The sequence below is a fragment of the Penicillium samsonianum genome, assembly GCF_028829775.1.
Source record: "Penicillium samsonianum strain IBT 33392 chromosome Unknown utg000007l_segment0_segment0, whole genome shotgun sequence".
Taxonomy (NCBI): domain Eukaryota; kingdom Fungi; phylum Ascomycota; class Eurotiomycetes; order Eurotiales; family Aspergillaceae; genus Penicillium; species Penicillium samsonianum.
This window is the reverse complement of record NW_026643265.1, coordinates 1,425,320-1,439,347: the sequence shown is the minus strand read 5'-3', so window position 1 is coordinate 1,439,347 and position 14,028 is coordinate 1,425,320. Positions and strand designations below refer to the sequence as shown.

Genomic DNA, 14,028 nt, shown 5'->3' with positions numbered 1-14,028 from the left:
AATAACCGCCAGGCCATACTCCAAAAGAAAAGTCAGCAGATCAGCGGAAACCGTCTTCCAGTTCGACTAATTCCTCTCCACTTGACATCACAGCCACTCCACATGGTTGGCTTGGGGTCGTGGGGACGTTGTGGCTGCCAATCATCGTCGTCCTTTTGAAGAGCAACCCAGATCTTCATCGGCCCGGAAGCCAGAATCCGTGATGTTTCATAATTTTTCGTCCCGCAGTCGAAGTACATCGATGTCATGGCAAATCAGGCAAATGGATATGGGGAGAACCCTCGCACAACAGCTGACATCGGAAATCTAGACGCGATATTTTCAATATCGGATTTCCTAGCATCGACCCTCTATATATATACTCGACATCCTAGGGTCTATCTCTCTTTCAACTCCAAGACTTTCCTGATTTGACATTGCAATTTCATTTGGCAAATCTCAAGCATCGATCTTATATTTTATAAAAATCAACAAACACTGCACAGTCGAAATGGCACCAGTCGCCATCTCCCCACAGGCCTCCCCTGTCTTCAAGAAGCGGGATGGCCAGGCACTTGAAGAGCTCTCAGACGCTATTGACGAGATCAACGTTCTCAAAGACATGAAGAAGCGCGAGGCTGAAAAGAAAGAAGCCGAAGAGAAAGGTCTATACGAAGCGTCCGAGTTCGACAAGGAGAAAGACAAGACCAACTTCCGCCAGTACGAAGCCAACGAGCGAGTCAAGAACTTCTACCAGGAGCAACACACCAAGCAGACCGTCGCCTACAACCTGAAGGCCCGCCACGACTTCCACAGCAAGACGCGCGCCGAGATGACCGTCTGGGAAGCCATGGAGAAGCTCAACACCCTGATCGACGAGTCAGACCCCGACACCAGCCTTTCCCAGATCGAGCACCTCCTCCAGTCCGCCGAGGCTATTCGCCGCGACGGCAAGCCCCGCTGGATGCAGCTGACCGGTCTAATCCACGACCTGGGCAAGCTTCTGTTTTTCTTCGATGCCGAAGGCCAATGGGACGTTGTCGGCGACACGTTCCCCGTCGGCTGTGGCTTCGACGACAAGATCGTCTACGGCCGCGAATCATTCCGTGATAACGAGGATTTCGGCCACAAGATTTACGATACCAAGTTTGGTATCTACACACCCGGCTGTGGTCTTGATAAGGTCATGCTCTCCTGGGGCCACGATGAATACCTCTACCACCTCGCTAAGGAGCAGTCAACCCTTCCCGATGAGGCGCTCGCTATGATCCGCTATCACTCTTTCTATCCGTGGCACAGCGCTGGTGCATACCACGAGTTGATGAATGACCACGACCGTGATATGCTGCGTGCGGTCAAGGCATTCAATCCTTATGATTTGTACAGCAAGAGTGATGGAATTCCAAGTGTTGAGGAGTTGAAGGTATGTTTTACTTCTGCTGATGATGTGTGAACTCGAGGCTAACTTTTTTTTTCTAGCCGTACTACTTGGAGCTCATCGACGAGTACTTCCCTACCAAGGTCCTGAAGTGGTAGATCTGCGACTTGGTCTCCATGCGTCTTTGTTCTACACACTTTGTTTCATGATTCCCCTTTTTCCTTTTTCAGTTCCATGAGATAGCCACGATACATGCCATCACATTCAATTAGCGTTAGAAACCACACTTTGTCGATAATCCAAGGCAATCAAATCCAGAAATTAGATTGATAGAGACGAAAGTAATGAACTCTTCAAGACACTATTTTATATGCCGGAAAGTTGTCAAACTTCATAGTCTCTAGCACTTAGCCTTTTTCAAATTCTTCAATAATCTCACATTACACTATGCATGTTGTCATCTTTGCAGACCTCTCCCAACAAAGTAAATGAGAAATGAGTATGTTGAATTGCAAATGGTATTAATTATCACTAACACCAGTCGACGCTACTATGTATGCAAAGCACACCCCGGTCACTGGGTACGTATAATGGATTTACTAAATAATTTCCCTTCGATGTCGCAACATGAAGAGTTGGATGGGTCTACTCTAAACCAGAATACAAGATTGCCTATATTGAAACATTGGAAGTCATATATCGTCTTAATTTGAAAGGGTATGTATAACATCACGGAACGTATATGGTGTATATTTTGAAACCCCAAAGGCACGTCACACATTATTTACAAACGAGCCAACTCGGACCGGTTCCCATCCTCATCGAAGAAAATCTTCTTCTGGGTAATCAACGACTCCTGCAACGCAGCACCAATCCGAACAGCCTTAACAGCATTTTCAAGGTCAATAGGCAGCGCAGTGTTATCAAGACAAGCAGCCGAGAACTCATTCGCCTCGGTAACAAACGCATACTCAAAGCGATCATAGTAGTTCTGGGGGATCTCCCTCCTGATCCCGGACTCATCATAGATATTAACATGGTTCAGCGCAGGCTGAGTATTAACGGAGAGCTTTCCCTTTGTGCCAATAATCTCGGTAGTATCCTCCTGACCAGCGGCCATCATACGGGAAGCATAGAAGTAGGCCATACGGCCGTCGTAGAACTCGACCAAGCCGACGGCGTTGTCGCGGTCATTGTGCTTGCGCAGGTCGGGCTCGACGGCTGTGATGCCGATCGCCGTCACGGACTTCACTTTGCACTGGTCGCCGAAGAACCAGAGTGTGAGGTCGATGTCGTGGATAGAGCAGTCTACAAAGATGCCGCCGGAGAACTCTGCGTACGCGACGAAGAAGCCGCTCGGGTCGAGTTTGTCGCAGGTTTGGCTGCGGAGCACGGATGCAGTGCCAATCGCTCCTGACTGCATCTTCTGGTATGCGTCGCGGTAGGAACTGTCAAAGCGTCGGGAGAAGCCGCACATCACTTTGAGGTGTGGGTTCTTTTTTGCTGCGTCGACGACGGATTGGGACTGTATAAGAGGTGGATTGTTAGTTCTTGATTTCAATGTTTGGTTCTTTGTATTTGGTATGTAGATTGGATTGATTGGGGTTGAGACGGATTCAAAATACAACCAACTTACCACTTCGGGACTTGTAGAGAGAGGTTTCTCGCAAAGAGTGTGCTTGCCTGCTTCAATTGCCTTGATTGCTTGCTCGGCATGCACTACAGTTGCCGATGCAACCACCACGGCAACCAGACCTTCATGCTTGAGCATGTCATCGTAGTTCTGGTACAGGGTTACGCCAAAGGGTTCGAGGTGAATCTTGGCCCATTCGAGCTCGACGGGGTCAGGGGAACTGGCAGCAACAAGCTCAGCTCGGGGAGTACGCTGCAGGAAGTTTAGGGCATGGCGCTTTCCCATGCGGCCTAGGCCAGCACAGCCGATCTTCAATCTTTGGGAAGTCATTGTATAAAATGCAGAGCTCGAGGATATCAATGAAATAAATGAGAAATAAAAATGAATTGCTAATGAAGGGGAAATATTGAAACTGGGGAGCTTCTAGTTATAAAGGAACTAAATGCGGAGGTCAGTAAAATGCGGAGGCCAGTCTCCGAAGATCATCTCCGCAAACGTGGGGTCGGAAAGTGAATTCCACCCCAATTGAACTCCAAAAATATGACATCGGAACATGGAAAAAGAGGCTATTAACTCGTTCATTCACTTCCGTCGGCTTTCTTCGATTCCCGTCGCATTCTGCGTTTCATAATATCCACTGGATCTGCAAATCCATCACCTCTCAGCCAGGCTAGACCCTTACGTAGTCCACCACCCTGCACGGCCTCAGGGTTCCCCTCAAGGATCGACCCCATGAGCGCCCAGGACAGAACAAACAACAATAGCTCACCGCCTCTTCGGCCCTTCCATAGTCCACGCTTGACCCCGGTCTTGTACGCCGAATCAACAGCGGCCCGGAAAAACCAGAGGAATGTGCTGCGGCTGTTGCCCAGGAACAAAAATGGCAGACCGCCCAGTGCTCCACTAAGGAAGAACCGCTTGGTAGGAAGTGTTGTTCGGGGTAAGTTGTTATTCAGGAGACAGACACTACCCCAGGCTGAGCCAATTGCAGCAGAGATAACCGCCGTCATGGTAATAATGCGCTTCGAGATAGTATTCACTGATGAAATAGGCTGAAGCAGAATACTCTTAAGTTTGGGGATCGAAAGCGCCAGAGTGACGGTTGTGAGGAACCGGGCAAGCGGCGGCACGGAGAGCAGAATGTGATGCAAGAATGCGGTGCTACAGTTCGGGAGGTTCGGGTGCAAGAGAGCGCATGATAGACTTGAGATGGCAGGGTGTGCTGGGCCAGTGATTGGGGAGATTGAAGCCACTGATGACGGCAAGGTGTTGGGGTCACCCGGGTGTAGAATTGGAGATACGAATGCCCTGTATCATATTAGCGACCGCTATACTCTTTAACAGACTCAACTTCAAACATACGGCCAGCGGAGATCAGCAATAGAGGCAAGAGAGTTCACAATCTCTTCCTTCTCGGGCCAGGCCATGTCGACGGGGAGTGACTCCGGTCGGCCTTGGATGTAGCTCGGCGAGAGCTTGAGAATGACATTTCCAAACCACTATGGCATCAAATTAGCGACCGTAACTCAAAGAAAAAAATTCCCGACCACAAACATTAGGTGTAGTCTCGCGATCAAACACAAACGCATGGAAGAGCTGCGCAAATGAGATGGGCATCAACAGCCAGCTGCCGAACCACCATGGGCGCTTATCCAGCCAGCCTTTAGAGTCCAGGACATTAAACAAGAACTCCAAACTCCTGGTGCCTGTGTAAATCGCCGCAGTCAGTCGGAGCTGGTCCTGCGGGCAGATGCCCAGGGCGAAACCCGCCAGACTTGCGCCGATCGCTGGCGCAAAACGCGAGGTCAGCGCCCGCGAGACACGCGGGTTGCGCTCTCTGAACGGCTTCGCATCATCAGTGCGGAGGTTGGCTCGCAGTCGGATGAGGAAGCGGTAGAGGAGGCGATGGATGAGAAGGAGGAGGGATAGGGAGATGGAGAGACGGAATTTGGGAGATCGGAGGAGGGGAGTTCGGGTCTTTTCCCTGTTGGTTAGAGCCAGCGTCAGTGCATATTCCTAAAAAGAGGAGTCTCTTGGTAGAATAAATTGTTCTTACTGTGGAGCGCCTTGGAACCGAGTAATCAACAGATCCGCCAACTTCAACGCGATTCCGGAGCCGACAAAGACTCGCAGCGATGAGCGAATAGCGGCTTCACTGTGTCGGTTCTTCGGGCGAGCGATGGCATCGTAGCGAGATGGAGATGGGAGCTTGTTTTGCACGGCAGGGGCGCGTTTGATCACTGATTCGTGGACGAATCGGTATTCTTTGGCGCTGAGACACACGCGGAGAACGTCGCGTAAGGCGCGGGGTGGGAGGTCCAGCGCATCCCCTGGGACTGGAGGGTTGTCCGCGGCGGACATGTTTGGTGTTGTTGTTGTTACCAAATTAGAGCATAACTGCCCAGGTGAAGTCCGGGGATGAGAAGGGGGTCGGAGTGGGTAGGCGCGGAGAACCCCGACCTCGGCAATTCTCACCAACACATGGTCTTGGCCATGACAGTCTAGTTATCTTTTCGTGTTGTATCAAGCGTTGTTCGTATTCTTACTCGCCATAAAAGTGATTGAGTGCCTTGGGAGTCTCGTAAAGGACCAAGTAGGAGACCCATATATGCGAGCAGCTTAAGCAGAGCCCTCATCCGAATGTTGCTATGAACCATGACTGCGACGTCATGGCCGAATAACGAGTATGTGTTAAAAAGTACAGCCATACATAGCTACGACACTAAGAAGGTAAAACAACTTCTACAAAGGTTCTCAAATCAAATGCCCCTTGTCCGATGTGCCGCTATATTCTGCCGTACCATGTTGTGTTGATGCCAACCTTGAAAATGAGTATAACTGAAGTCTGGAGATGAGAAGGGGAGGGAGGAGGTTCAATACTTGGATGCTACCCTGAAATGTGAACCAGCATGAAGGCAATTTTCACCTTTTCCCAATATTTCTGCCTCGATATCCATGAGCCGATTATACTTAGGAACTCTCTCACCCGGCAGGAGTGTCCTAGATTTAAGATGGCCCATCCTCAAGCCCACTACTAAATCTGCAATGAAGTCATCGGTCATCTCGCCAGACCGGTGGGATACGAAAACACTCCAGTCAAAGCTCTAGACCAAGTTCACCCTACGAATAATTAGGAGATTCTGTCCAGGATAATTGTAAGGGAGACCTAGGAGAAATCCACGCCTCAATTGCTTCGGAGATGCTGCCTATTTGGTTGATTTTGAGCAGCATAGATTTGCACACTCTCTTCAAAAGCCATCTTGTTACCTGAATGCACATCTCCGTTTAGGAATGGCACTGGCATCACGAATGGTCTTTTTGCTCCAGACCCACGTCGAAAAAACTCGTACAATGGAATCCCTTAAGTATATATCAGCTATAATTTCCCATCATTAATTCTGATTTACGGAATGGACTGCACCAGCTTTAGCACATGCCATACTTGACACCCAAGAGGGCGTTCGCCCTGAGCTTCGACTTAATTTTCGTACCATCCAGATGCTGAAAATCTTCAACCATTTCTGGTCCGTATCAACGTTGAACCCGCTCTGTACTAGAGCAGGGCCAATGACCGGTCTGATGTTCGAAGCAGCTTTGTGGGCACCCTGGCCGCCATGTGTAGAACTACCCCCGTCTCGCAGCTCAATCCCTTCATTCGCACCTGTAGACGCACCAGATGGAACGAGGGCCCGAAAGGTACCTGCATCAGTGTAAGAAGCTAGTTTAGTGATCGTTAGTGCTCTCTTACCTTTGCCGGTATTTGAGATCAACTTGAACAGTTGGGTGTCCCCGCGAAGCCAACCGCTGAGCCGCCTGGATTGATCTGATCATCGTGAATCCAAGATGATCTAGCGTGGTGACTTGATATGTTAAAAGTTGGGATGATCATTTTTGCTATTCATCATCTATCATCGAAATGTGTAAAGTACAGAACGATATCATGAAGACCAAGGAATAGCGTAGAACCCTGGAGTACCTGCAGGATTATGAACTAGTCGCCTGGTGACAGGTGATGATGCCAAGTGGATGACGGTTGATCCCCATAGTCAGAGCTCTCAGACCTAGTCTAGATCAACACCTTTCTTTATTGTACGCTTCTGACTCCGATGTGCTCTTGAGCAATCTGCACCATCGCGATGACTGATCGCGAAATAACTTGGTAAGTAGAAGATAATTGTAGTTTATAGGCAATTCCTACATAGCCCAGGTTATCTCATATATACATGTACATATGTACTGTTCTAGGCTGTATCACGGAAAGATTTGCCGCACCTTCCGAATTCATTCCAGTATTCCAAAAAAGGAAAGAATGAAATCAAAAAGAAAATGCTATAAGACCTATTACCATACATCACAAACATTGCGTCTTAGGTAAAACAGATTGGGCCACTATTCCCCTGGCTATATTGTTTGACAACCTCCGAGCATCCATACTGGGTCCTTCGGAAGCAGATTGCAGCACAACCTTGGATCCTGCAAGAATTTCTCCACGACTTCAAGATACCCGTTTGAAGCAGCCATTTCAGTTTTGCCCAACTTGTTGACAGCATTGAGTTACTGGGTTATCCTCCAAAATCAGCTTTGTAATGCGTAAATTTCCCAAACGAGTCATCGCTGACAGGGCTGTCCCGCTTTCTTCCAGGTTGTTCCGATGGTTTATGTCAAATCGGTTACCCAGCTGTAATAGAAGGCCTACCACGTTCCAAGGTTGGTTCTACAAGTCCAAGAGTAGAATCTTCATCTGCCCTACTACATTGACTCGGATGTAAGGAGCAACTCGACCATCCCATCGTTGTCTCATCGCTCTTAGTAAAAAGACTTTTCAGCCCATAATCAAGTGCGATATGCTTGAAGAGAAGGCGTGTGCATGATTACATGCTCAGGTTAGGAATAACTAGGCAGATACGAGTACGGAGTATGGAGTGGATTTGTACCCCCTAACCATCTTGATTTATAATGTACAAGAATGGATAGTCGGCCGCATAGGCGGCCTTGTTTATAATGCGTTTGTATCATTTTCTGCATATCTAGATAGGCCACCAATCAAACAAAAGACTGCTAAATAAATGGGTTTTTGTTTCAGCGCCACAGAATTTTTGGGATGGGTCTTCATGCACTGCGACTCGGTTTGAGCCAGCCCTACGGAGTCCATCGAGAAATTCCTCAAATTAAATGCTTGGCGTGAAACACAAGCTTGACGGAGCTCCACATCGTTTCCAACGGCGTAGGCATAATATAGTCTGCAGATATTAATTCCGTGTCCTAATTGGACAATAACCAGTATGTCTCATTCTATTTACCCGGAGATATTCCGAGAATTAATTGTTCCAGCAATAATGGTCGTCTCACCACGGCTCTAGGCTCGGTGGAGCTAAATGGTTCGGAGAGTTGCCAAGTTAGGTGTAGGTGACCCTAATAGATTAATCCAATGGATCACTTAACAATTACCATGCATGCCTGGATCTCATGATCCCCCAATGAGTGCTCCGGCTGAGATCAGGGGTCAATATCATGGCAGTTGGTGATGGTTCCGTTTCATAATGATACTAGCGCAGGGGCTATAAGGAGGATACTGTATAGGCCAAGCATTTAAATATCAAGGCCAAGCTCGATGGAATAGCTTATTCAAACCCATTCATTCATTCATTCATTCATTCCTCATTTCCTATTGCACTCAACTCGGCTAGTCCCGAACAATTACACTCTCTTCACTTGTCTGTTGATCGGACATTTACTTCAAAATGCGTACCTCTTTCGTTTCCATGCTGGCCCTCAGCGCCGCCGCTGTGTCTGCTGCCCCAGCTCCTTCTCGTGTTTCCGAGCTTGTTGAGCGCGGGTCTTCGACCTGCACCTTCAACTCGGCCGCCAGCGCCAGCGCTAGCCAGCAGTCTTGTTCCACCATTGTGCTGGACAACATCAAGGTCCCTGCCGGCGAAAGTCTTGACCTTTCCAAGCTGCAGAGCGGCACTAAGGTAGATATCTCCGGTATCCAAGCGCCAAGAACCAAAGATCTAATAGCTGCTGTATAGGTCATCTTCAAGGGCGAGACTACCTTCGGATACAAGGAGTGGAAGGGTCCCCTCATCCGCATGTCCGGCAAGAACATTCATGTCTCCGGCGAAGCAGGCCATGTCATCAACGGCGGCGGTGCTAGCTGGTGGGACGGTAAGGGAACCAACGGCGGAAAGACTAAGCCCAAGTTCTTCTACGCCCACTCCCTGGACGACTCGTCCATCACCGGCTTGAACGTCAAGAACACCCCGGTCCAGGGTTTCAGTGTGCAGGCCGACAACCTGGTCCTCGACCACATCACAATCGACAACACCGACGGTGATTCCAAGGGCGGCCACAACACCGATGCCTTCGACGTTGGCGACAGTACCTACATCACCATCAGCAACGCTAACATCAAGAACCAGGACGACTGCCTGGCTATCAACTCTGGCGAGGTAAGCAGTCAAAGGATACTTCTACCATAAAAAGCAAATCAACTAACCCTAGTCTACCAGAACATCATTTTCACCGGCGGTACCTGCTCCGGCGGCCACGGTCTCTCCATCGGTTCCGTTGGCTTGCGCGACAACAACATCGTGAAGAATGTGACCATCTCTGACTCAACCGTGACCAACTCCGACAACGGCGTCCGCGTCAAGACCATCTACAAGGCCACTGGTGCAGTCTCCGGTGTGACTTTCTCCAACATCAAGCTATCCAACATCAGAAAGTATGGTATCGTCATCGAGCAGGATTACGAGAACGGCAGCCCGAAAGGCAATCCCACTACCGGTGTCCCCATTACCGACCTCACTGTCGAGAAGGTTACCGGCGCAGTTGAGAGCAGCGCTACTCCCGTCTACATCCTTTGCGGTAGCGGCAGTTGCAAGGACTGGACCTGGTCTGGAAACGCTCTCACTGGTGGTAAAAAGAGCACCAAGTGCTCTGGTGTGCCTACTGGTGCTTCTTGCTAGATTGCCTAGATTGCTGGGGATCAAATAGTGATCACCAAACAGTATGGCATCAACCAGGAAGAAACTGGGCTATCTTCAAGGCAAATTTGACTGGATGAACTAGGGGATGACGAGGTTAGATATGCTGGTAGTTCTATTGTTCTTTTGGACGTCATTGTACTTATATATAGCCATCTATAGATGGTTTTAAATTGAATGGTTTTCAACCTACCTAATGTTGGCTTATAATGACTACTGTACTGTAAAACACACCTGAGATTAGCACAATTTACGCGTAGATTCAATTTCTATCTATCAGTTTCTATCTACCTACAACATTTCTTTGTAGTTAGAAATCAACGCCAAGCTCACCGTTTTGGGAGGGATCCATTGCGATGACGCAACGAGTTCCTTTTCCCAATCAACTAACAACCACACACTAACCCTCCGACATCTGTCACACACACGCACACAAAGTCATATCTAAACCAAATCCAAAATGCATGTTCTTCTACTCGGTGGTCATGGCAAAATCGCCCTCCACCTTACTCCGCTCCTCCTCAAACGGGGCTGGAGCGTAACCAGCGTCGTCCGCAACGCCGCGCACGAAAGCGAGATTCTATCACTGGGCCAAGGCCACAAGGGTACCCTCAATGTGCTACTCTCGAGTCTAGATGACGTGAAGAGCCCCTCAGACGCTCAAAAAGTCATCGACACAGTTACGCCAGACTATGTCGTCTGGTCGGCTGGTATGGCACCCCTCACCCCTCACCCCGCACCCACTTTTATTCGTTGGACCTAGCACCTAGGCAACGCACAACACGCACATAAGCCATCTCCAGAGAAAACAAAAACATGAAACCACATAGACCTCTATAACCCACGATCCAAAATCCACAAGTCCCGCAAAGCACAAACTAACACGCAAACTCAGGCGCCGGCGGCAAAGGCGGGGCAGCCCGCACAATCGCAATCGACCAAGAAGCCGCGAAGCACTTCATAACCGCATCCTTCGCATCACCAGTCGTAAGCAAATTCCTCATGGTATCGTACCTAGGCAGTCGACGCAAGCAGCCGAGCTGGATGCCCGACGACCAATGGGCAGGAATAGTAAAGATGACCACCGAAGTGCTGCCTACGTACGCTCAAGCCAAGCAAGAAGCCGATGAGTACATGACAGCACTGGCTGTGCAGCGGAAGCGCGAGTCTGGACCGACACGGCCTTTCCAGGCTATTAATCTGCGGCCTGGGCTTCTGACTGACGAGCCTGCGACAAGAAAGGTCGAGCTGGGGATCACGCCCAAGGGTCGCGGGAGTGTTACTCGGGAGGATGTGGCCATTGTGGCGGATCTTTTGCTTGCTAGGTCTGATACGGAGGGGTGGATTGATCTTGTTAATGGGGAGGAGGGGGTTGAGGAGGCTGTTGAGAGGGTTGTGAGGGAGAAGGTTGATGCTGTTGTTGGGGAGGATGTTGAGGGTATGGTTAAGAGGTTTTTCCCTTAAATTATGATTGGGTTAGGGCTTGAATCTCTAGGTTTCTATACTGGAAAGGGGCTTAGGGTTGGATATACTAGTTAATGGATACTTTTCGGATCTTACATCTTTCAAACATGATATGAACATGAACAGATATAAAGTGTATATTGTGTGCATATCTAAGAGAACTCATTTACAGCTTGGCTTTGGGTGCCTCGGCCGCCCCCTTGAACTTCTGCTTCAGAATCCGACGCAGGATCTTCCCACTGGGGTTCTTGGGGATCTCATCCACGAACTGCACGCCACCACGCAGACGCTTGTGGCTGGCGACCTTGCTATCCAACCATTTGATAATGCTCGCTGCTTCATCCTTCGCACTTTTTCCGGAAGACTTGCTCTTCGCACTGCGAACGACACAAGCCATAGGAACCTCGGAGCCATGTGCCTCGCTCTCAATGCCAATAACAGCAACATCATCAATAGCATCATTGTCAACCAGATATCCTTCCAGCTCAGCAGGAGGCACCTGGAAGCCCTTATATTTAATGAGCTCCTTGACACGATCGGTAATGTAGAAATTGCCCTTGGCGTCCTGGTATCCAACGTCGCCAGTCTGGAACCACCCATCCTCAGACAAACAGCCCTTAGTAGCCTCTGGGTTCTCGTGATAGCCCAGGAAAACGTTAGGTCCGCTTACGTACAATTCGCCAACCTCGCCCTCGGCAACCTCCTTAGGCTCGGATCCGTCCTCAGGCATAGTCATATACTTGGCTTGCATATTAGGCATCAAGCGGCCAACAGAACCAATGGCCTCGCGCCAGTCCTCCCACCGTTGGGAGTGTGTAGTTGGGCTGGTCTCGCTGAGTCCGTAGCCCTGCTTGATGCCAACCTTGATGCGGGAGTATACTGCCTCTACCAGCTCTTGCGTGAGCGGTGCGGCGCCCGAGTTCATCATGCGAAGACTTGAAAGGTCGTATTTGTCGACCACGGGGTGCTTGCCTAGCAATAGCACCACAGGAGGGACGATGTAACTGAACGAGCAGCGGTAGTTCTGCACGTGGGCGCACCACTTCTCAATGTCGAATTTCGACATGACGATCAAGTGGTAACCCTTGTATAAAGCCTGGGTAATTAAGCAGGTCAACCCTAGAGGCTCGTAGTTAGTATCTTGTTCATCCAATCATCTACACAATTGAAAGTCATACCATAGATATGATAGAACGGCAAAAATGCCAGGACCCGATCACCCTTCCCATCAGGACCACCATTCCAACTCAACATCCTACCCTCAGCAATGACCTGCTGTCTAATATTGGCGACGATATTCCGATGCGACAGCATGACACCCTTAGGCACACCCGTAGTCCCCGATGAATAAACCAAGAACGCCACATCCTTCGCAGGAGTGATCTTCTGCTTGCGGTAGCGGGTAGCACGGGAGATATTGCGCACAGAGGTGAAATGCTTGATCCGCGCATCGGGATCCCGCTGGTCCCCAATCAGAATAATGCGGTCCTCAGACATGCCGACTTTCTTCGCGGCTTCCCGCGCAACAGACAGCACTGCGGCTTGCGTTACGAGTCCCTTGGCATTGGAGTTCTTGAGCTGGAAGGCCAGCTCGTCAACTGTGTAACCTGGGTTCGCAGGCGAGATAATTCCGCCGGCCCAAAGTGTACCCCACATCACCGCGGGTGTGTCGATGCTGTTGGGCGTGAAGAGGGCCAATACATCGCCCTTGCGCCACTCATACACGGCTTTCAAGCCGTTGCCGAATTCTAGCGAAGCATCGCGCAGTGATTTGTATGTGTAATGGCGTTGGGTATCGGCATCTTGGTAGATAACTGGTGGGAGTCAGTAAGAAAAAAGAGAAATGAAAATGCCGTATTTAACTGCGCAGCATTGGGATTCTCATTGGATAGCACGCACTCTTGTCATCTGGGTATTCTCTATCCTTGCGCTCAAATAGAAAGGTCCAGAGGTCCACTTCTGGGATGTCGACCAGGGGGTACTTGGAGGGGACGGGCATTGCGGGGAAATAAAGCTAAGGAGCCGAAATTTGGGGAATGTGATAGAGGCTCAAAAGGACTGTCAGAGGAAAGACAAAAGGAATGCACACGAGCAGCCGAGTACTTAAAGAGATGGGTCTTTCTCCGCAATCTCGGCTCGCGGCTTGCCTCGGCCCAATATCGCCGGGGCCGCCCAACCCGATTTAAAACTGCTTGTTGGATGGCTTTTCGGCATTAAATTGGAAGATCCAATCTCATCTACGGACACTATGCATTGCGTAGTCCGAATAATCATCTGCTCTGTTGAGGTTCATGGTTCATGCAGAATACCCGTTGACATTGTTGAGATCAGCATTCGGAGGTCTCGGCAGTTGGACAGCCTCCGCATATATACAACGTCACCAAATACCGGATAAACGGCAACATTTGAGTAAAAGTGGGAAATATATAGTGAGATATCTAAAATTTAAAATTGATATGCGAAGTATGAGATCTGGTGAATGCAGGATTGCGGGGAGCAATGTGACATCACAACGTGCCGCCATGTCTAGGTACCTGGGCAGGTCATGGATCGAAACCATCGAGTCCAACCTTAACTTTGAAGTCAGG

The 14,028-nt window shown here is 49.5% G+C and overlaps 6 protein-coding genes across 6 annotated transcripts; 3 read left to right on the top strand and 3 right to left on the bottom strand.

The window, feature by feature from the left end:
• Window positions 1-490: 490 nt before the first annotated feature.
• On the top strand, window positions 491-1,515 carry N7471_011385 (inositol oxygenase; the record flags this gene model as incomplete). The annotated part of the gene is made up of 2 exons (XM_057284104.1): window positions 491-1,402; window positions 1,459-1,515. 2 exons carry the CDS (start codon window positions 491-493, stop codon window positions 1,513-1,515), a joined length of 969 nt encoding a protein of 322 aa, XP_057130370.1.
• Window positions 1,516-2,141: 626 nt separating this feature from the next.
• On the bottom strand, window positions 2,142-3,320 carry N7471_011384 (putative NAD binding Rossmann fold oxidoreductase; the record flags this gene model as incomplete). The annotated part of the gene is made up of 2 exons (XM_057284103.1): window positions 2,142-2,882; window positions 2,994-3,320. The coding sequence occupies 2 exons, from the start codon at window positions 3,318-3,320 to the stop codon at window positions 2,142-2,144; spliced, it is 1,068 nt and encodes a 355-aa protein (XP_057130369.1).
• A 248-nt stretch (window positions 3,321-3,568) lies between these two features.
• Window positions 3,569-5,351, bottom strand: N7471_011383 (uncharacterized protein; the record flags this gene model as incomplete). Its single annotated transcript, XM_057284102.1, has 4 exons — window positions 3,569-4,298; window positions 4,353-4,489; window positions 4,545-4,974; window positions 5,047-5,351. 4 exons carry the CDS (start codon window positions 5,349-5,351, stop codon window positions 3,569-3,571), a joined length of 1,602 nt encoding a protein of 533 aa, XP_057130368.1.
• Window positions 5,352-8,731: 3,380 nt separating this feature from the next.
• Window positions 8,732-9,958, top strand: N7471_011382 (glycoside hydrolase family 28 protein; the record flags this gene model as incomplete). Its single annotated transcript, XM_057284101.1, has 3 exons — window positions 8,732-8,962; window positions 9,020-9,439; window positions 9,500-9,958. The coding sequence occupies 3 exons, from the start codon at window positions 8,732-8,734 to the stop codon at window positions 9,956-9,958; spliced, it is 1,110 nt and encodes a 369-aa protein (XP_057130367.1).
• Window positions 9,959-10,369: 411 nt separating this feature from the next.
• N7471_011381 (uncharacterized protein) lies at window positions 10,370-11,537 on the top strand. The gene is made up of 2 exons (XM_057284100.1): window positions 10,370-10,686; window positions 10,872-11,537. The coding sequence occupies exons 1-2, from the start codon at window positions 10,437-10,439 to the stop codon at window positions 11,438-11,440; spliced, it is 819 nt and encodes a 272-aa protein (XP_057130366.1). The 5' UTR covers window positions 10,370-10,436; the 3' UTR covers window positions 11,441-11,537.
• A 69-nt stretch (window positions 11,538-11,606) lies between these two features.
• On the bottom strand, window positions 11,607-13,439 carry N7471_011380 (acyl--CoA ligase; the record flags this gene model as incomplete). Its single annotated transcript, XM_057284099.1, has 3 exons — window positions 11,607-12,559; window positions 12,619-13,254; window positions 13,340-13,439. 3 exons carry the CDS (start codon window positions 13,437-13,439, stop codon window positions 11,607-11,609), a joined length of 1,689 nt encoding a protein of 562 aa, XP_057130365.1.
• Between the last annotated feature and the right edge of the window lie 589 nt (window positions 13,440-14,028).

Coding starts and splice junctions, on each gene's coding strand:
- N7471_011381 (XM_057284100.1), top strand. CDS start 10,437: ATGCATGTTCTTCTACTCGGTGGTCATGGCAAAATCGCCCTCCACCTT. Junction 10,687..10,871: donor CTATGTCGTCTGGTCGGCTG/GTATGGCACCCC, acceptor ACGCAAACTCAG/GCGCCGGCGGCAAAGGCGGG.